This window comes from Thunnus albacares, chromosome 15, assembly GCF_914725855.1.
Source record: "Thunnus albacares chromosome 15, fThuAlb1.1, whole genome shotgun sequence".
Classification (NCBI taxonomy): Eukaryota; Metazoa; Chordata; class Actinopteri; order Scombriformes; family Scombridae; genus Thunnus; species Thunnus albacares.
Window position 1 is genome coordinate 11,926,643 of NC_058120.1, and position 22,970 is coordinate 11,949,612.

The 22,970-nt window shown below is 42.3% G+C and overlaps 1 protein-coding gene across 4 annotated transcripts in view; it reads right to left on the bottom strand.

Annotated features, from left to right (window-relative positions):
* Positions 1-22,970, bottom strand: part of LOC122998347 (formin-like) — a 51,310-nt gene that overhangs the window by 4,173 nt on the left and 24,167 nt on the right. For all 4 annotated transcript variants that reach the window (XM_044375184.1, XM_044375186.1, XM_044375185.1 and 1 more), the window contains 9 exons: positions 20,494-20,581; positions 17,337-17,398; positions 16,976-17,064; positions 15,839-15,968; positions 15,591-15,737; positions 15,415-15,474; positions 15,202-15,322; positions 8,838-8,930; positions 3,423-3,474 (listed from right to left, as the gene is read on the bottom strand). In XM_044375184.1, the coding sequence (XP_044231119.1) occupies positions 3,423-3,474; positions 8,838-8,930; positions 15,202-15,322; positions 15,415-15,474; positions 15,591-15,737; positions 15,839-15,968; positions 16,976-17,064; positions 17,337-17,398; positions 20,494-20,581 (842 nt within the window). The remainder of the gene's footprint in view (positions 1-3,422; positions 3,475-8,837; positions 8,931-15,201; positions 15,323-15,414; positions 15,475-15,590; positions 15,738-15,838; positions 15,969-16,975; positions 17,065-17,336; positions 17,399-20,493; positions 20,582-22,970) is intronic.

A 22,970-nucleotide genomic window follows, 5' to 3' on the forward strand; every position in this document is an offset into this window, starting at 1 on the left:
TAAAAGGGGGCCATGATTCAAGAGATGCTCCCTGTCCCATTGACACCCAAGATAGGCCCTGACCTCCAGATGCTAGGTGGCTTTCGCGACGCTAATCTAAGACACGTTCGCGCAGAGTGAAATGGTACAATATGCTGCCCAGACGGCCTGCTAAAAGCTGGAAAAAAAAAAAGCAGCTTCTGCATGAGCCTGCTTCCCATTTCCCAGTGATGCGTCATTTTGCTGGGATGCTCAAAAAAAAAAAAAAAAAAAAAAAAAAAAAAAAAAAAGCACTGTAGATCATCCTGTGCTCTACAAAAGAAATCAAGGGAACATGGCTCTGGGATGTTTGGACTGACCAAACAGACGAGCCGTCCCAGGTAGCTGTGTTGCAGCCTGGCCTGCTCTGGCATGATGAACAGGGTCTCCTCTCCATCAGCTCCTCTCTGACCCTGGGTCATCATGTCAAAGCACGCACAAATCAAGCAACAGTGCCTTTCCTTTTTTTTTTTTTTTTTAACTCTCCCGAGCATATGCAACAAGCAGATACACAAACCTTCACTCAAAACAGATGCAAACACGCTCACACATGCGAGTATACCTGCGAAACATAAACAAAATCAAGCAGGACTTTTGTTCATTTGCGGAGCACAGAACAATTAGCTACACTTGCACACAAACACACACACACACACACACACACACACGCCTACACTTCTGTGATCCATGCTATGATGCCATTGCCGTGAGAGGGTTTACTGCAGCGCCCACAGCCGGCATTCCTCACTGACAGCTATAAAAAAAGACCCATTACAAAACCATGAGCAGCCGTGAGAATCAGGGAAATATTTGGACAGGCAACTCTACATTCCTTTGTTTCCCCAGTAAAAAGATTACAGAAGTAAACTCCGTGTTGTTGGCTGATTCAGCAGAGGCACAAAGTCGTTTTGCGCCATTGACGTCATGAAACGCCCGAGTAAAATAATATACCAGCTAGCTTTAATGAAACCATAGCTGCATGGTGAATAGAGTTGCGCCAAATGAAATTGAGCATGATGTGGTATAAGGGAATTTAATGAGATGGAAATGTGGACAGAACCAGAAAACCTCAGAGGAACCCAAACAAGAACCAGACAAATTAGGACTGCATGTTGAGGGAAAGGCCTTGTCACTCACCACGGATGAGCCATATTGCCCAAATAACCTCCGTTTTTACAATTATGCTCAATGAAAACATCACCTTGTGTGTCAGAAGGTGCTTCCTCACTAGCTGGGCCTGGCAGCTATTTCAATATTTTCTTATATATGTGGCAGAATTGTGTGATAATGACAGCAAGATTTCACATTTCACAAAATTCTGGTGTCCATGGGATCCATATTTCACAACAAATTGTGATTAAAAATGAGCAAAATTAAGTTTTAAAGTTTTTCGTTTTACATGTGTGAAAAGTTTTGTCTGATGTCAAACATAAAAAATGGAACACAGTTCATTGCCCTGAACATCAGCTAGATAATTTATATTGATTTGACATACATTTGCCATATTCATTAGATATATATTGATATTGGCAAAACTATTGGGCCTGTCTATTTTTCCAATGCTAGCGCCGATACGATACCTGCAAAACGGTACTAAACCAATAATTCTTCAATGCCTTACCGTGAAGAATATTTCGACATCTAACAAAAGAAGCCAAACAAGAACTTTGCCTCAATAAAATTGTCTTAAATTCCAGTTTAGACCAGAAACTGCCTGATCAAATCCAGTCAGTTTTATTGATACAGTCCCAAAGCACAAATTTTAATAAGAAAAGAAAAGAAAAATACAAATCTGACTGAGGTTTGATATTAGTTCAACAATATCACTCATTCCTTCTCGCTGGTGGTTGACTTTGACTCACGGGCATCTAAACTCACTGACTCCTCATGAGGCCGAGGTCGAGGTATTAGGTAGCACTAAGGATGTGTTGTCTATTTCCTTTATTAACAGCGAGCCATAATGTTGCCACTGCTGCTGTTGTGCGTTTGTGTGAGGATCCCTCATCCAGCACAGATGTGAGAGCCCACCCAGGGCCCGGTGAGCCCTCTGACGCCCATATTCATCAACAGCGTGTCACTTTTACGAGGTGGCTCTGTGGGAACCTGAGAGAGAGAGAGAGAGAGAGAGAGAGAGAGAGAGAGAGAGAGAGAGAGAGAGCGCCCCCTCCTCTCTCTCGCTCTACCTAGCGCCAGTCAGCCAGCCCCCTCTTTAGATGAAATTAAAGGAAAACTTCATTAAAAGTCAAAGGTGCTGTCAGCTGTGGGGCCCTTTTGATCAATATTCCCCCACCAAGTTCAACGCCTTCATTACAGTGGTGTCACTCATGCACGCACACACACATACACACACACACACACACACACGTCAGTCCAGTGGATACAGATACCACCGGTAAGGGTGGGGGACCAGGACAGAGAGCGAGAGTTTCAGCCGTCCCTCAGTGATTTTCTTGGCTTAAAAGCATCAACATGAAACAGAGCAGTTTGGAACCATTCGCTGAGTTATAGTATTGTCCAAAGCAATCAACTTCCTGATTGTTTATAGTTTCCATTTTCTTGCGTCCGGCGTCTTTCACTTTCTCCTTTATGTGCTTTCATGATTTATTTTGGAAGTGGGACAGTTACGATTTAAAGCAAACAATTCTGCTCTCTGTCCAAACAAGGCAAAAATAATCTATTTGCTTTGTTTGTCTGCTCCACCATCTTTTTCCAATATGAAATGTTCCAGATATGATTTCGCCCAAACACGAGCTAAGCGGCTGCCAGTGTGTCTCACGCCTATAAATCTGACGTCTCAGAAGACTCTTGGGAGTCTCCTGCACAAAACATGGAAGATAAGACTGATAGGAGCTGCAGGGGAGGACGCAGGGGCCGCTCGGGCTTAATACACGGTATGCTGAACATTATTTGTGTGTACAAATCTATTGCTGTTTCTGCAAAACATATGTATCTTATCTATATTTCATTAAGACAAATCACAAAAGGCTTAGCACAGGTGTATAAATAGGTCTCTTGTGCATATATAACATGGTGCTTAATCCTTTAAAATACGTCACTTCTAGTCATAGTTTGAAGTTTCAGACTTCGTCCAAGATACTGAGAAGTTCCTGCATCTTACCAGAACCCTTATCAGCTGGCGCTAATATTACTGTAAACAACTATACAAATAGCAAGCATTAGTGTTATCAGATACAAGCTACCGGTTATCTATGTGAAGCATGCCGAATGACTCAACGCTGCTATGTGATGTGTGCAATCCTTGGCAGACCTCCCTTGTGTTTTTACAGGAATTTTAACACAAACACGACAATGATACACTGGTCAGGAATGAGATTATTTCCAAGCAGATATAATAGTTTATTACAATTTTGAATGAATCTCATTTTTTTTGGTTGGGCTCCTACCTTTTCTGTGCTGTGTTGAGCCGGTCCTCTTCAGCAGAATGCTCCTTTTGAGCTGTAAAAAAAAAAAGAAAATACTGGATTAAGACAGGTCATAGGGCAGATTATGGGCCTTTTGGTGACATAGATAACCACTGGGGGTAAATGTTTCCACCGACAGCCACTTTAAAAACGGATCCCAGGTAACAAGCGGGGTCCAGAAGATGGCGCTGTGTTCAGTAGCCATCCTCTTAGTTGTCAAGTGAGGAGAGTAGAGGAAGAACAGCTCCTGGGTTGAGATGTCACTGACGCAGGGAGCGTGTTATCCAAGTGACAGTTAAGCACATTGTAAAGTTTGACATGCCTCCGTGTGTTGACGCATGGGAGTGTGAGCCTGTGACGCCTGGTGTTGGGGCAGGCAGCAGTGGTCTGTTAGCGGAGGTGTGTGTGGTGTGTGTGTGTGTGTGTCGACATACTGTACATGTGCATGTTCCAAGCAGAGCTGGAGCAGGGGTGCAGGGTTGAGCAGAGAGGCTTGAGAACTGGAGGCTCCTGTGGACTCCTGCCATGTAAAAGTGTCTAAATGCAAGGCAGATGTGTGCGGCGGGCCAGGCCGAGGTGCAAGAATTTATCTAGGGCCAGAGAGTGCCTGTGATCTCAGATTTATTGCATTTTTCCAGATTCATCCTTTTTACAATGATGGGGGACCTTTCCTACTTGAAGATTTAAGAGGGGGAAGTCTCCAAAAAATTGTTCAAAGGCAGGTTTGGGGGTCTTTTGGGAGAAGGTGAGCTTCAGCCTCCGACCAACCACCCCTTTTACTTTTACTCCTTTTTTTACATGTATGTGGGCAATGGGGCTGAGGTAAACCTAATGAAGGGAGGGGGTGACCATGTCTGGGATGGAGGGAGGAGGGGGAAGAGGAGAGGGGCCGTGACCAATGGCGTTAGTCTCAGTGGGGGTCAGGCTGGCGCCTGAGGTACCCCTCTGGTGCGACTGTGCAGAGGTGGCACTGGAGCCGAGAGGCTGAGGGAGAGAGAGGGAGAGAGAGAGAGAGAGAGGGAGAGAGAGAGAGAGAGAGAGAGAGAGAGAGAGAGTGGCCCAGAGTGAGAGGATGTGTGAAGTTTCTCTTCCTCCGCTCCCTGTGTAAACATGAAACCAGTAGTCGCTAACTAGAAAGTTATGAGACGTGCATGCTGAGAGGGACAATAAATTAGGGCTTTAAAACTCTGACACACTTTTCCAAACCGCTGCTTTACCTAGAAGCCAGATAACAAAGAGACGGAGAGCATTAGTAGAGGGATGCTGAGGACCTTGAGGATTTCCATAAAGCATCCTGTTCTGTCTCCCTTACACCACCTCTAATTAGGACACAGATACATCACATAGACTTCATCAAAAACAGACTTCCTTGGATAGCTGTTATTTGCTAATTCTGCATGTTCTATGTAATTCACGGTCATCTGAACAAGTGGAATTTTGGTTAGTGGGGTTCTGAGTCACTGACAACAGAGAACGAGGATGTGATGATACACATGCATTTCCTCACGGAGCCAGTAAAATGAGACTTACACAAGCTGAGATTAAAAGCAGGAATTTGTTTTCAATTAGTCATGGCGCGTATTCAACACGAAAAATATGCCCGTCAGAATATCCCCGAGGTTTCAAAGAGCTCCTATTAAAAAGGGAAATGAAAAGGTGGTTGATTAGAGATGGCCAAACCGCAAGGTCTGATCTGGAACACTTTCTTTTTTTTTTTTTTTTTGTACTATCCCTCAAAGAACCGCTCTGAATGAGAGGATCGAATAAGATAAGATACTATGTAAAATCCAGAGAACACGACTTAATACAAGAATAGACAGACAGAAAAAGAAAATGTCCAGAAGGAAGGAAGGGCTTGGCTCCAAAGAGGAGCGAAAGCAGTGATGGGACAAGGGCAGGAACCTTACAAGAGAATGGATCACTGGGTTTCTGATGTATCCCCTGTTAGACCTGGTAGAGATCACACAGGCAAGTTTAAGAGGCAGAGTGCAGGGCGTTTGGGTTCACCTGCAGGCCCTGCTGAGAGCTTCTCCACAGGCTGGGTTATGGGTCAGTGCTACTTAGAAACACAACTCTCAGTACAAAGTTGTGTTTGTATCTGTTCATACTCTGTTAGACTTTCTTGGTATGAAGAAGAACTTCTACTACACAATATGTCCTTATTCCTGTTTCTTATAGGTCAGTCCCAATTTACAAAACTCTTAATATGTCAAACACGTGTTTCTGTGGTCGGCCGCCTGAGCGTTTACCTGGGTGAGAAATTCACTCATTCCCTGATGAGTCAGAGTTTAAGAGCCTTCGCCGCACTTTGATGTGAGAACTGTTGCTTTGTTTTGCCTTTTGAAGTCATGGAATCATCACGAACGATGATTACACACTGCTCCTCCCAAAGCATGGGCAACAGCTTGAGGAATTCTGTTTATGAAAGAAAGGTTTACAAGTATTCCACTGGAGAGTTTATGTTCAAGATGTGCTTTTGCAAACTGATGCCATTTTGTAGCTAGTGGCAACCACAGAGGCCTTCACATATATTCTGTGATACTGAACAAGGCTTTAGCATTCAAAAGTAGTTTAGGTGGATAAACTAACAAGAACAATGTCATGGCGCTTTTCCATTTGTGTTACAACCACTAGAAGAATACATGATCCCACCACAGACTTGGTGTGCAATAACAAACATCTTTTCAGGAATTGTACTCAAAACAAGGACTTCTCATATATTTTCAGTCTTCAACCAGAAGCACATGGCTACAATCTCCCTGTTAGATACCTCATCTGAATCTTTTACAATAGAGAGACTCTCTGCCCTGCTGCAAGTTACATTGGCAATCAGCCTTTTAATGTAGGCTAGTTCTTGTGTTAAAGAGGCACTTTGGTCTGTCACTAAGACTGCTGAAAAGTGACTTGATTCTAATGATGACACACAACGTGTCAAAACATTAGATCTTGCACAGCTGGTTACCCAAATACGAAGAAACAGTTTTGGTTTCTGCCACCACCCCAATACGATGGAAATGAAGGGAATTTTGTTTGTGGTGCTCATTGCATTGATAAGTAACATTTTAAAGTTCAGCAACAACAACAAGATGTCTATTAGGGCAGCCACTACTGATGACTAATCTGTCCATTATTTTTTTCAAATGTAGAAAATTGTGAAAAATGGCCATCAGATCCCAAAGTGACGTCTTCAAATCTCTTTTTTTGTTCGACCTTATTTAACAGTAATATTGCTTGATGAATGACTTAAAATTATTGCTGTTGATCCACAGAAAATTAATTGTTGATCACTAATAAAAGCACTAATGTATTTCAATAATCACTGTCCCCATAACTCTGAATAATTCCCTGAGCTCACTGTGAATCATTTTCATTAGAGTTACTTTGTACCAAAGAAACTGACAGCATGTTCTCTGGATTATTCAGAGTAATGGGGACACTGTTTCAGAAAAATGTTGCTATTGAACTTTTTAAATATCATTTTTCAAGGCTGTGAGCACCACAAACAAAATTCTGTTCACTGCCGCTGTATCGAAGTGGAGGTCAAATCCCAAAGACAAAGAACCATACAAAACCACTAGAGGTGGGATAAGAAATATATTTTTTCTATGTGCATGTGTCACTGACCCCTAGACATACTGACTTATGGACAGTCATCTGCACTGATCTGCAGCACAAGATATAGTTCTGTGTGATAACTGTCCCCTCATCAAGATAAAAGGGTGATTTTTACCATAAGGACAGAGGGTGCAAGCAGGTGGCAAACCGGCCAGTTCCTACATTTATTAAAGCACAACTGGATCTTATGTGGCCAACTTGGAGGCTTTAAAGGCTTTCACTTACATGCGGTGGAAGGTTTGTGTATAATAATGCTTTGGTGAATCAAGCATGTGGAGCAGCATACTAGTGTCATACGCCCAGCATGGACCATCACTTCAATGAAAAGAGAGCCATAACTCATGGAGATGTGTACACAGTTACCTTCAATGCTTAAGCCACCGAAGTACTTGTGTTTAAAATTCTTACCACTCACCTCCAGCTGGACAAAAAAAGTTTGAAAGGGACTTTTCAATTTGTCCAAGAGTGCGGTTTGTAGGCTTGATTCTTTCCGTGATACAAGGAAAAAAGTTAGCTCCTAAATGACCGGTATGTTACCAAAAGTGGCAGCTACTACGCCTATAATTCAGAATGAGAAAGATGAGAGTATGAGAGCGACCGTGTGGGTCAGAAAGGGGACAGACGGCTAGATGATCAGAGTCTGCCGGGGAAGCTCTGCTCCTGTCACGGTGGTCCCCAGGCCTGATCCACTGAGGCCGGCCAGTCTTTACAAGGCCGCAGCAAGAGATGTCCTGCCAGCTTTATGGCAGCCGAGAGTACATGAGAACCATGTTAGAGGCAATGTGATCCCTTCTACAGGCCTGTAGACTCCTGTCCTCATGCTGTCTTACAGCGCACCGAGACGCCCTCTCCCAGCAAGAACAAAAACACACTCGCTCACAAACGCACGCACTAAGACACAGATTCTGCACCACCCAGCTGACTGTCTGACATGGCAAAAAAACATAATTATACCTTCCTCTTTTTAAAGGCCCCATGCTGTGTGTCTGGGTGAAAATGGGGCTTTTCTATCTGTGTAAGCTCGGTTTCATGACCATCTCCTTGGCTGTAAATCCTCCGTCTGAATGAATGTTTCATCTTTGAAGACATTGAGAATTTTATTTGGTGTCTTTCACAACTTTATATGAGACAGGCCAGCTCATGAGCAGGACTGAGAGCAAGGATCCATTATCACTGTCAGTATCTGAGTGTGTCATTATGCATGATTTGGAAGGAGTGGGAGTAGAATAAACAACATATGCCTCATCTTGACAGACACGACACTAATTGTCTCGGATGGAAAGGTAAAAAATATTTTGTGATTACAATCTGTAGAGGAGTACTTCACTGGAGCCAAAGATTACACATTCAAACATAGTTTATAGGCCCTATAGCTGCTGGGAAAGCATATAACTAAACTAGTGCAACTACTGTATATGCACTGTGTTCAAGAACTAATCTGTCATTTTGTAATTTTGTTTTCTGTTTCTACATCATTTCTATTAATTCCTGTGTCTGATAATATTTCCAAGAAAAAGACCTGCCTGACACCAGGTTTATGAAGCAGAAAATGTTGATTTTTTTCATCAAATAAATTGAATTAAAGTTAATTTACATCATTTAGACAATAAATGATTACTTCATTTGTAAGACCACACTGCTGATTGTATATCATGGAATTAAAAAAAGACTACAGAATGAGAAGCAAGACTAATATATAAAGTATTTAGAACCAGCATACCGTATGTGGAACAATATTTCAGTTTTGCTGTATATAAAAAGTAGAATCTTAGCTTGACTCACCAGAAGAGACAAATCCCTCCATCTTCTCCTTGAAGGGCTGGAGGTTTTCCTCTGTTGAGTTAGTACACACCTTCTGCACGTCCCTCTCACAAGCTGGGGGGGGGGGGGGGGAGAGGATAAAAAGGTAGGTAAAGAGGTAAATGACATATTAATAAAAGGAATGAAGCAGTAGGAGAAAAGAAACAGAAGTGTTAAGATGTAAAAGTCATTCAGAGGTAAAAAAAAAAAAAAATTCAGAACAAAGAAAACAAATTTAACGCCTTGAAATTAGGTCTCTTAAAAATGTGGTGAGGAGAAACACGATTGAAACAAGCTTTGGTTGTCTTCAAATTGAGAATGCAGCTCCTTAACGTTAAAACAGTTCGGTTAAAATGCAAAAAAAAAAGCTAAAACATTTATCTGTCTTTATAGCTAACCCTCAAATAAACAGAAATGGGATGTGTCGGTGACAACCCTCAGACGCACTCCTCTAAATAAACGAATAAAGAATGAGAACGACAGCAGTGAGGGGACGAAACCGAGGGCAGAAAAAGAAAGTTGAAAGAAGTTGTAAACAGCACCAGTGAGGGTATTCTGCCCTCAGAAGTGATGTCTGAATGTGTTTGTGCTGCGGATCTGTTTGCTGTTTGCGGACCGGTTTTCTTTGTGGTGCCAAATGACCCAACTCACACGAGCTCAGAGGAAACAGCCGCGAGTGAGCGTGTTCCAGCCGAACTTTTTCCCATTTCCTCTCAACTGTAAACCTGGGATACCATGCACACAGACGCCTGGTGAAAGAACTTTGGCACATTCCTCCAACCTGTAAGTCATTAATGGCTGCAATAAATACCGTAACTTGCTTATGACTACATAGCTAAATAGTTCTGCAACACAACAAGAGCATTAACAGGTCTGGCCGCCGTCTCACTTCACTGCGTCGCCGCTTTTAGATCTGAGTTTAATTCTCACATGTTTGCATGTGGAGCCGTTGCACCTGCAGCTCGGTAAACTCAAGTCTATTACATCTTTCATTTATTGGCTGTCTTAATAAATCAAAGAGGAAACGTCTGAGCTTTAAAATCGAGGAGTAACTGTGAACAGCCTCACAGTCTGGATTCCAGGACACTTTTTAACAGTTATCAAAATCAAAAACAGAAATCGGCAACCTTACAAACATGACAACCAAAATATCCTGTTTGGACAAACCGCGTTTTCTTACCAGAAATCCCCCAACTCAAAAGGAGCCATTAAAACAGTGTTCAAAACAGCAAGTCTACAATTTAGAGGCGGCTCTCTTCCAAATGTGGTCCAGACAGCAAAGGCCGCAAGGAGGAAGCCCACAAAAACACAGCAGCTGTAAAGAATAAAAACTAAAAGCTCTGGTTTGGGACATTGTCTTGGAGTGATAATACAGTTTTGGAGGAGTGCGTTCAAGAGCAGGGTTTTCCTGCAACAGAATGACTGATGCTGTGTATCTGGTTAGATGTAAGACCTTAGAACTTAAGGACCTTTGCCTGAGAAATGTGAAGTCAAATGTGTGTTTAATGGAGCAGTGGACGTTGATATGTTGTACTTTTGCACAAACAGACCCTCAGACTTTGTTGGGACAAGCCAAAGAGAAATCAGAGGCAGTGAAATATGTTTTTGTGTAATACATCCTTAAGTATGTAAACATAAAGTTGTGTCTTTTCTTTATCTAAGCTTACTAGTCATAATTCTGTTTGCATTATTTTTAAAATGTGTATTTCTTATCACGCTGAGTAAGTGTGTAAATGACTTGTAATTCTTAGCAATGGCTCAGTAGTATAATTAACATAAAGGTCTGTCTACAAAGAAAGTCAGGCTGCTTAGAAATGTAGTTTTATATGTATTGTGTGACAATTCAAATAAATGTAACTAGACTTTTAATGTCTTAAATGAAAAAATGTTTGAATTAAATTTAACAATTAAAATAAAACTTAAAGATAAAATAATACAACATTCAGACTAATCATCACAGTAGTAATAAACATAGGTGAATGTTTTAAAAATGACACTGACTCAATGATTAAAATGCAAACATGGATATAGTATATGGTAGCATGACTGATCATAATATAATTAATAACATGTTGATTTGATATTAAGACTTTATAAAATGTAGTTGTCTCTATCTGCAATAGGAGGTTGAATGGATATAGTTTTAGTCTTACTTGTCATAATTAAGTTGAGTTTATATTTGGACTAGTTAGAAGTTAATTATACAATATAAAAAATCAATTACTATTCTTATATTTATCGATACCAAAATTAACAATTTATGTTGTTGGACAAGGATTACAGAGGTGTACATTAAATATTTGCATATAAACAGTAAGTCATAAACAAATTATAGATTTCCCTGTTAAGTATAAGGTCCGAATCAAAATGTATATCAATGAAGTCCATACAAATATCTAGTACTCCACACTGTATCACACCAATTTTTACTATAGAAATAACGTGCCATACATTGTGTCAAGGGTAGAATTCTGACCTGTAATGGCAATATTTACAGATATCACGCAGCTGCTTCCCTGTTTGTCACTAGTTCGGGAGAGATGATGATGCAGAGTTTGAAAAACAAAACTGATTTTCCAATTTACAAAAAAAAATAAAACTGCTCTACAGTCTGAACCCTCTGCTGCTGCTGATGGCACAGTTTGTCCCATCAGGCTCTGTAAAGCCACAGGGGACTCGTTTCCCACCACAGACAGACTGGATCATGATGGGAGCCACAGCACCGATCTTTAAAGCCCTTCCACTGTTACTACAAAGGGAAAACAGATGAGATTACAGGTAGCGGACTCAGCATCTTTGGAACTGGGATGCTAATGCAGTCTGCATCGAGACATTATTCAAATTATTGACATTATTCAAATCATTAACAGGGCGCTGTGAATTTTTGCGCGGCTAGAAGTCATTTGCAAAACCAGAGTCCCGATGGATACTGATTATGTGTTTTATGCAGCAAAACAAGAAGAAATTAGGGTTCTTCCTGAGCCAGATTTCAGCAACAATGTGCAAACACATTCAACCAGAGCAACTGATAGAAAGGGCCACACAGTGGGGATAAACAGAGCGCACAGATATCCAGAGACACACAAGCAACACCTACAAATATGCATCAACATCTCTGCGGGAGCAGTCAGAGAGTCAACTAGCTATTGTGTAATATGAGGTCACATGACAACAGTTGTGGGTTAAGGGGGCGGCAGTGGTGGCGGCGGCGAAGTAAACGGGAAGAAAAACAAACGACTGATCCAAAGTTTTTACCCTGTGTGGTTTGTAGAATGGGTGACTTTGATGTCAATTTGTGCTTATGATCTCACCGCAGTAAGCAAGAGCCCCCCACTGCAGGAATTCACGGCACACAAATAAAAGACAATGGACAACTGTGGTGTGGATAAGAGAAAATGCTTAAACGGTAAATGGGGAGGCTGTGCAAACACGACAAGATGAGCAAACTAGCTGTTTGATGAGTGTTTCTGACTCAGAAATGTAAGCAAATGTTGCCCCATCGGAGGGAGAGGGAGACACGCAAATCCATGATGTCAGAAACTGTAGACAAAATCTTAATCATCATTCCCTCAATTTCCAAAGACTTGTGTGATTCTTTGTTTTTGTACATTTTTTGTCAAATAACACCTTAGACAGCTGAACTGCAGTTCCAGTTAATAATTCAATATATTATTTCAAATACAGTTCTTTTCAGTTTTACAAATACCTGCATGTAGAATCAGCACGCCCTGTTATAAAAAACATTTTTTGGAAGTGCTTTGGAAAATAGTTTAAATTTTACAGTCTTTGTGCGTTTATCAAAGGTTAAACCAGTACAGTGCTCCCGGTTCTTGGCATATTCCAGTTATTTATACCTGGAAAATGAATTCTCTCACTGATCCCCAATTATCTACAATCCCGAGCAGACTGTCAGACTTCCAGCTCCCCTTTGTGCAGGATGTACTATTCCAGCCAGGAGACTGCCTGAGTACGGAAAGGTAAGACCCTCTCTCCCCTTTCCATTCCCCATAAATCAACCTTTATCCTTCTCCTACATTTTTGCTGTGTTGACAGGTAGACGCATCAGGCCAAACTCAGAAGATGAGGTGGAGCACTAACTCGTGTTCAGGTTTGGGCTGTAGTGAGCATCAAAATCACTCAGATGCTGCCTCATGAGAGAACGGCTCAAGATCACAGTCATTCTACTGCAGTTATCTGCATGTGAATGATCTTGTTTGGTATTGATTGACAATTTAAGAGGCAACCACTTCTAGCCCTTTCACGCACAATCAATCAATTACAAAAATCCCCCAAATTCAGCATAGCTTCTGTCTTGTCTGGTCGGACGAGCGGTGACAGCGCGTCAGCGTGCTGACTTCACACATGGCGTTCTGAGCGGAGTCTCCGTCATAAAACAGACCTCAGGCTAAAGGCGCTGCCCGAAGCTGACATTAAAGGCCATTTAAAATCAGGACACTGTCTGATTTGCCACAGTGATGAATGTCTAACCCGGGCCAGGCTTTCTGTGAAACACTAAACTCCCCTGAGCAGCAAATGAGCTCTGACTGTTTCTTTTTATTTGATCCTATTTCATTCGGTAGCGTCCCTGCCTCTCTGTCCACTGCAATTACACAGCACTTAAAGGGATCTTTATGTAGGTCTGAAAGTGGTCATCTGAAAATGCAGCTTCAAGTACAATTAGCTGTGATGGAGACCGACTTCTACAGGATTTTTAAGTTAAATCTAATCTCAAATTTGGGTGCAAATTTGAATGGACTATATTACAATAATTGTGCATGAAACAATAGATGATATTTGTCTCTATGGGAGCTGAGAGTGCTACAGTAGGGTTTAGATCCTTGTGGCCTCCCACTCATCCCTCTCCCCCTGAGAGGAGCACAGAGAGAGGTCATCACCCTCTCCCCAAACAGGAAGCCCCATCAAAAGAGGATCATGTTTCTGCACAAGCAAGAGGGCAGCCGAGCGGACGGGGACCCGCTCCTGAGCATCGCTTCTGACTAGACGCTGCGCACACACACACACATACATGAATGTATCAAGGCACAGAAAGACATAACTCCTGCACACACACTCATGTAGATTTAAACAGAATATTTGTATGATATTTGTATGATGAGACAGGCACCCATGGATGCACACGGAGAAACTGTCAGTATGGAAGAAGGGGCTAAACTGGGAGAGATGGATTTCTGTCTGGTGTGTTAGCACCGAGTCTCCTGACCTTTGACCTAAGGCTGGAGGGCAAGACACTGGCAACCGCTGCAGTCGCCACCTCAGGATCAGGTGAGGGGCAGACAGGCTTGCTTGTGTAAGTCAAACGGAGAGACTAAACTGAGCTGTGATTCAGCGTTAGCCTCGGTGTCAGACATAATTCACAATGTGGATGGAAGCGATCTGTGTTAGCTTTATAATTAAGACCAGTTGCTTTCTTTAGGCTGGTTTATAATAGCCAGGCATAAATATTTATTTCTGGCGGCTGGAGAGGATAAAAATGGTGGGAGTCATAGGTGGAGCTCACCAAACATCCAGAATCCAACGCTCGCCCTGTGATGCTAATACCCCTCAGGACTACTGTGCCAGACTGTGCTGCAACAGAGATCAAATACGAGGGCCCTTATGTTGCATTTATTGTCTTCAGGTCTTCCATTTTTCCTAATAAATGAGTGACAGCTTGAGTACTTTAGTAGACTCTTTGTATTTTTCCCCCGGGTCAGAGAGGAGAGGGCTTTAACAGCGATCTAAAAAACGTAGGGGAGAGCTGTAGAGCATATCTAATTGCTTTCATATGCCGTATTATTGGTTGATTTAAATAACCACAGACACCAGGGGCACTGGGGGGCATCGCCTTTAACCTGTGCATGGCCCTGGCCAAGACTGACTGACTGGCTGGCTGGGTTACTGAGTGGCTCGGCGCCCATGACACTTTGAGCACAGAACATTAAAAGTTTGTTTACTTCTTTATCTGCCAATTATTACTCTAATGTTTCGTCAATGAGCTGGAATTTACTTTTGTGGATATTTCTCCTGCTTTTAAGTGCTCTGGAGACAGAAAAAAAAGTTGAAAAGATGCTTCTGCAGCTAGTTGTTCTGTCATTTGTTCTGAAAAACAGGAGAGGTTGTAGTGTTATGATGACACGGCCGGAAGGGTCCTGAATGCACCCGTAAACCTCTCTGCACAGGGCAAGAGGAGTACATTTAAACTGCTCTGGTGAAAGATGTTAATGTATACAATTACACTGACCGATTTACAATGAAACGAAGATGACCTGAGCAATAAAATACAATGTGGTGTGCTGTTTAAGCCACAGAGAAAATGAATGTACTTGTACAACGGGGCATGTCCTACCAGTCAAATCTCTCTTTAGCTTCCTGATGTCCTTGGTGAGGTCATCAAACTTGACCTGGGCAGCCTGGAAGAAATCCTGAGGCTCCGGCATAGGGAACACACTCTTATCTGTACCAGCATGCTGAAACCAAAAAAAAAAACCAAACATAAAATATACAAATGTTGACTAATAAATGTTTTAAGAGTGTACATTTTTGTCTGACAGTACTTTACCTTGTCAAAATTACGCAGGTAGTATAAAGCCACATAATCCAGCAGATTGATACGATTGTCCTGAAGAAGAAATTATATTATGTGATATGTTTTATGAGCCAAATTAGCTAATATTTACTAGGATATTATTGCACTTTGGAAACATTGTGAATGTTAAATTATACAATGTGTGTTACCCTGCTCTTGACATCCTTTAGTTTGGGGAGGATCTCCAGTCCAAAGCCGTCAGCCTGACCTCTGGTCCTGTTCCCTCCATTCATATAGTTCCCAAAGGCCAGAACAAGACCCATTACATCCCGCAAACTATCACACTCAAGCAGCGCCTGATACAGACACACACACACACACAGCTTATAGGTCAGTAAACCTTGAGGTAGCATAGTGACACTTTTCTGAAACACTGTTTTTGACATGATGTTCTTACTTTGCAGACATTGGAGATAATGTCCACCTTGCGACGGATGGAGGAGATGGTATCAAGGAATACTGACTGGAAGATGATACAGTGAGCCCGGCCCGCAAAGTCAGGAATCTGGGAGAGCTCATAGAGAAACCTGGAAAACAGGAGGGGAGGAGGAGCAGAGGGAGGAGGAGGAGGTGGAAGAGAATGGGGTGTGATGTGTTATGACAGAATTAAACAAAATGTCTAACAGGAAGAACTATTTTGAGGTCCTTGGCAGGCCGTGCTTCCCCATGCAGGGCGGCTGAGTCAATGTTGCTGCTCACAGTAAGGCAGGCAGCTGATAGTCATGAGTGGTGCTGCTCGGCTGGGTTTGAAAGGTCCACGGGGTCGGGTGGAGGGAAAGCAGCGAGCGGCGCACAGCGATTGATCAAAGGTAGCTCTGGCCTGATGCGGGACGACTTATGTAAACAGTGCCGTGTCGGAGGGGAGCGGAGCGGTAACATCCTGTGTGATTAGGCCCTGCTGATGGAGGTAGAGTAGGGATGACTCAGGCAGCCGTAGTGACAGCTCTGGTCAAACATAGAAATAGGAAGGCCAGGCTGAGCGGCACTGCTGGGTCCAGGCCTCGTTAACCGGCCCGGACTACTTAACCCTGACAGGATGAAACTACTGAAGCAATGTCCATGAATGCACGTTTGCAGACACAAACGTTCCAGAAGACATTTATAAAAAATATAGACTTTGAGTGAATTGGCAATGTATTATAATCTTGGGATATTTCCAATATCCCAAGATTATAATTTGAGTGGCTTGTACAATATTTAAATGAGTCTTCTTTATTTTTATTGCACAAATAATCATATTTGTCCCTACAAGTCATACTGGAATCATACCAGTATGACTTGTAGACTCATATCAAGTCATACTTTCATGGTGTTTGCATTAATTGATCAGTCCTGTGAAATCTCAGAACCTCAAGTTGATTAATTTGATTGAACTAATTTAATGGGTGCAATATCAAGCAACTTTGTGCTAATCACATTCTCAGTACCTCAGGCCCACCTTTATTTCTTAGATAAGTGCAATCAAGTTCATCATGATTCAGGATTATATTTCATTTTCTTCGAGTACTATAAAATGTTTGAACTTCGATCTTACTGTTCAGGTTTGTCCAGCAGTTTGACTTCATCTTCTTTGGAATTCTCATAATGTCTCTTTATCTTGTCCATCTCATCAGCGGTGGCCCTCTATCAAGAGACATAACACACAGATGTATATCAATACAACTAAATATGTTCTGTGAGAGAGTGACATGCTGTAGAAATCTTCAAAGTTTTGCAGTGTAAGAGGCTGCACAATAACAACATTTGTTAGCACTGATAATAAGACTTATAAAACTCATTTGTAGCAATAAAAATAATCAGGTTTTCATTGTGTTCTTCAAACCTGTCAAATTACTTTACAGCATCATCCTTGTTGCTACTTTATTATGTTAGACAGACTTCTCCTACATACTTACATTTTCATATAAAGCCTCAATGGTCTCCAAATCCACCACAGAGTTGTCCACAGTAAGAACAGCTGGAACAGTGAAAGCAATATTCATTATAAGCAGTCAGTCTTATAAATGGATAAAATCTTGGCTAAAGCCTGCTCCCTTTTAAGCGCTGCCAGTCCTCGAAGAACAGATTTGTTTTTCCGACTAGGGATGTAAACTTGGGATAGCCCTGTCATTTTGTTAAATGTTGGTTAAAAGCAATTTATATTATATTAGTGGAAAACTATAAGGTGGGATCTCCTACATATTTTGGCAGGATAAAATCATAATGGCAACACCAGAAAAAAAAAAGAAATACACACCTGTACCAAGAAACAAAACACATCATCAAATCACCATGTAGTTGAATTATACACCTAATTTAGGATATTAGCTTGAAGTAGTGAAGCTAGTGTGAGTGTGGCCTGGCTGTGGGGCAGACAGAGTTTGAGACCACAGACGCTGGGCCAATACTGGCGCTCCTCTCCTCCTGTGAAGCCCCTCACCACAGCTCAAAACAGAAAGCCTGAAACTGCTTAATCTCTGAGTCCACAGCTAGAAGCACCACAGCTGACTGTAACGATTTTTAGAGAAAGGCAGGAGAATATGAGCTGAAACAGAGGATGAAGAGGATGTTAAAGGACAAAGAAGAAAAGGTGTAAATAAAGGCTGGTAGACATCATAATTTAGACGTGAAGAATTGAGCCAAAGGACTAAGAAATGGCTCGAGGAAGAAAGACGTCGCTTTACCTTCTTTGTCTACAGGGTGCATGTTTGTTTAGCCTGATTCAAAACAGTACAAATTAAAGAGCGCACGGAGGGCTGAGTGTGGAGGACAGCACAAAAAGAGAAAGGGACTCCTGTTCTGTGTCTGAGAGGTGTCACAGGTTTATGACTCTGTAAGGGAGGAGGGGAGGAGGACACAATGGGAGGGATGGCTCCAGTGCTCCTGGATCAGCTGACAGTTGTCTGGTTGGTGTCAGCCGAGGAACGGCTGCGTACCACCTACTGCTCTGAAATCAGTCACTCGATGTGACAAGCCATCACTGTCACCAAAACCAATCGCACTTCAGGATTTCCAGGCAATGAAGAAAAACTGATACAACAAGAATTACATTAAATTTACAGTAAATTAAAGTAAATTTAGTGTTTTAAAGGCTTGAGGTCAATCTCTCTACGTGAGTGTCAAAAACTAAAAGTTGGCGACAAAAACTTCAAATCAGATTCTTGTTTAGGATTTAAATCATAATTTAGTTTTATGTTTAGACAAAATTAACATATGGTACTTTAAACACTAAGGCATTTGTTTTTTTGGCTTTGCTTTTTAAGGTTGGAAAAAAAAAAAAAAAGCTTATAGCAATGCAAAAACAAAGTGCAATTTTTGCTATCAGTGCCAAAACTCTCGTATCGTACTGGCACAGGTCAAATGAAACATTTCTAACACTACACTACTGCTTCCAGCTAACAAGGTAATACTTTGCATTCTGGTTCCCAGCTGTTCCTGTTGCAGTGAAGCTGTCAATGTGGTCCCAATGTCTGGATCAGAGGGAACGCTGGAGGTCCATTTCCTACATCTTATTAGAGTGGATTATTCAGTCCCTCAGCCATGCAGCCGTCAATCACACACCAAAGGGGGGCCTGCTCCAATGTGCACAGGAGCACTCTGATCCGAGGGGAGCCGGATATCTCTCCACACCGACAGATCAAAGCCTGCCTGCCAACCGCCTCACACCCTCTCCTTCCACTTTTCACTCATCGGCTTTGGTGTGGAAGGGCATGTGTGGCGTGTGAACGTGTGTGTGTGTGTGTGTGTGTGTGTGTGTGTGTGTGTGTTTGTGTGCGTGCGGTGAGGTGAGGTGGTGTGTGGGGGAGAGCCTCCCTTTGCCCTTGAACCATGGTGGCCCTTGAGGTCCCCCAGTCACTCCGGCGGGTGCAGTTGACCCCCTCTCTCTTAACCAGAGTGCTGCTTTCTCTACTCCCCTCCTTCCCTCTCTCTCTCTCCCTCCCTAGTAGCTCTAATTACATTACATGTCCCATGTCCTTTTAATTTGGCAACAAAGGGGAGGCAAGCAGGCGAGGCCAGGGACCAGAGCCCTTAGAAGTGCTTATTAAGGCGCTGTCCTTCATTGTCAGATTCAAATTGTCCATTTTACTTACACCTCCCATTAAGGCACAAGGAAGCAGGCTCACGCTGGGTGTGAGCAGGCCTTTTTTTTTTTTTTTTAACCAAACCATCTATACAAACTGACACTGGAGCAGAGAGGAAAGGTCTGAAAGGAAAGGAGAAAAAAATCTAAACAAAAAAGGTACTGGTCTCATGTGCTGTTTCGCTTGTGTTTGAGGTGGTTTTATGTGGTAGCTCGGTGTCTGCTAACTGTGGAAGGTGGTTTTGTACATGCTTAGATCATTAGTGGGGTGTCAGTCCCATTAGGCTTGTGGAAACCGTCACTGGCTACAATAAACAGATCTGCTGGCCGCATGCTCAGACTAGCAGGCGGCAGGCACTCTCCGCTACAGTCCCAGGACAGGACCAATTCCTGGCCCATCTATGCTGTCCCCAACACACATATTATGTGTTTACACACATATACAACCACTTACAAACACACACTCACAAACACACACACACACACACACGCCTGCATATTCCACAGAGCAACCAAGCATGCAATCAATCCATGCAGTTCTTCAAATGAAAGAGATGGCAATTTGATTTTAACCAGTGCAGGAGGATTTTCAAGCAGCCTGACAGAAAAACCGAAAGGCTGCTTTCATCCCAGTTTTGCGATCTCACATTCTGACAAATCGAGCCATTTGCTTTCCCCACTGCGGTAACTGGAAAAATCATCCACATTCCACTTGAAACAGAAATTAATCAAAAAAGTGTCTCTAGTTACAAATTAGTAGCTGTCAAAGGTAGGAAATTATTATTCTGCACTGCTGGGCTCGTTATCTCATCTCTAAAAATAACTCCATCTGCATTTTATCACGAGTTATCCTCAGTTTAATGGTAAATTAAGTTTATAACTGCGGAATTGAAATAAGAGCTCATTCCTCGAAAGAGATGAAAATGATATCATGCTCCCCACAAGCTTCTAGACATGTTGAACATATTCTGATATCAGAAAATATTTCTCACCTTGCTGAATATCTTTCATTTCCAGGTGCAGGCTGGATATGAGGATGCCAACGGCTTGTGAACGCTTCCCGTCCAGCAGCTTGATTATCTGGAAAAACAGAAAGAGAATGAATTGATATTGTTAAGCTTCAAGAGTATCAGTAGGATTCAGTGTAAAACCCACAATATGCACATCAGTTAATAAGGCTTAACCTGAATAATTACCATATAATTTTATGCTCACTTTTCTTTAGATTGACAGGATAGTGACTCATTATTCACAAGGCAACAACATAAGTTACCTACATTGACACCATGTAGTGTGATGCTGGTTTCAAATGCTTCATATACTATCCAGAGCTTGACTCCAAATTACATTATCTTCAATCTATTATTCAACCAGTGACATAAAACAAATTGAAGAACAGATGGTGAATAAAAAGTTCATTTCTGTGATAAGCGGTCGGGTAAAAATCACTTAGTCACTTCCCCGGCTGCGGAGGCAGATGATAGATGATGAGTGAGACACAGCGCCTGAAGCCCTGATTAGTCTAAGTCAGTGGTTCTCAAAGTGGGGTCTGGGGACCCCCAGGGGTCCTTGAGGGGATTCCAGGGGGTCCCCAGCAAAAAGGGGAATACTTTATTTTCATTATAATTCCATTAGTAACACAATGACAGAATGTATGACTATTTTGGTCATGGATTTCATACACTTTCTGTAATAAAACATCTAAAAACAAAATTCTTATCAGATGGGGGACAAAATCTTATCACATGGGGGTCCATGGTCTAATTTGTGTCAGTTTAGGGGTCCTTGATGTAAAAAAGTTTCAGAACCACTGGTTTAAGTAGCTTACGAATCATCTGGATTGACCCAAACATGCAGACTAATCAACACATGTTGTCATAACACATCATCGTGACGCAAACGACTGGGAAATTCGGAGCGTGCACACAAATAGCCGAGACACACTTTGTCAAGTTACATCCACGAGGGAGCAGAGTTAAACAGAAAAGCACCTCCTCCAGTTTGCCGAAGAACATGTGTGAGATATAATCAAAAAATATCAAGTCGCAGTGAAAGTACAAAGGCAAAAGTGGCACCATAAAAGGACAGTCTAGAAGAGCAAGGCAAAGAGAAGCAGGACTTTTATAACAAACTATAAATTCACAGGATTTTTATTTGTGCCTACACATGGTCACAATTACTTATGACTGAATTAGCCATAAAGCCAGAGAAAGTTTTGGCAAGGTAAAGCCCTGCTCTAAAAGTTAATGTGTCAGGCTTCTTCATTAGGTATTATGGCGTTGTCGGCTACTGGGCTGTCCAGTGGGAGCTGGAGAGCAGAAGCCTTAGAAGTGGGTATTGCATTACAGGGCGTTAGTGGGTGCCATGCTGCTTCCAGCTCTATTACCTGGATCACTGGGGATCTCCCACTCTGGGGACTTGAGATGGCTGAGTACCAGGCTTTCCCAACACCTCTAATTAACCACTTTGGACGGGCCACACTAAAAGCAGCCCAGGAACCCTTCTCGCTCACTGTGGCTGCAGAACTTGCCAATTAGCCTAAACAGTTAACTTAATGAGAAAAGACAACTGATGCTGGATGCTTGGTTTCAGACACGCAAACAGCTTGGGTAAAGCGGAGGGAGCCGTGCGATGCTGATGCTGAGACAGGTAGACATCAACAGCTAGCTGCTCCCTCCTGTGGACAAAAAGAGAAGTGTTTATCTTAAAGAAAGCACTCTTGAGGCTTTCTGCTAACTGCTGTGGACACTTAAATAACACAGAAAGGTCAAAGAAAAGAGGAGAAGTGGAGAGAAAATGCGAGCGAGCTAAGAAAATAAATAAAATGATGGAAGGAGACACTGGGAGTGTCTGTGGTTTGAGCTGAAGCAGGTGGCTGATGTTAGGCGCGGTGGGTAGGGTGAAGCAGGTCCAGAGCCGAGCGGATAGTTTACACAGCCACGGCTGAACAGCCAGCCTGCTCTGCGGTGACTGTCTGTCTGACTATCTGTCTGGAATCACCCAGGCAGATGTTACAATAACAACCGGATCAAGACTTCCCATCAATAACCACCTACAGTACACTCAACAAACCCCGTCTCACCCAGTGGTGTTAATCTTACACCCACTCTCCTACGTCATAGCCAGGGTTTCAAAAATATGTTTTTAATAAACGTACTATGATTGCTCATAAGTCATTCCCATAAACCGGTTAAAGTCATTGTTTGTTTAAGGAGATCCGCTATGTATAAACTTGATACAGGTTTGATTTATATGGGTAGAGAAAATTGCCGTTTTGTGTTTACTGGTGTGCATATTTGCACACATACAAACTCAAGAGCCCGTTTAGCTCAATTGATTTCTTCATCTCCATCCATTTCTCCTTCCCTCCCTCATTCCTCAATCAAGAATGCACCGACATGCCCATCCTCTGCTCCCCCCCACCCCTATAGGTGCCCTGTCTTCATTGCCTCTTCCAGCCAGTGGGAGT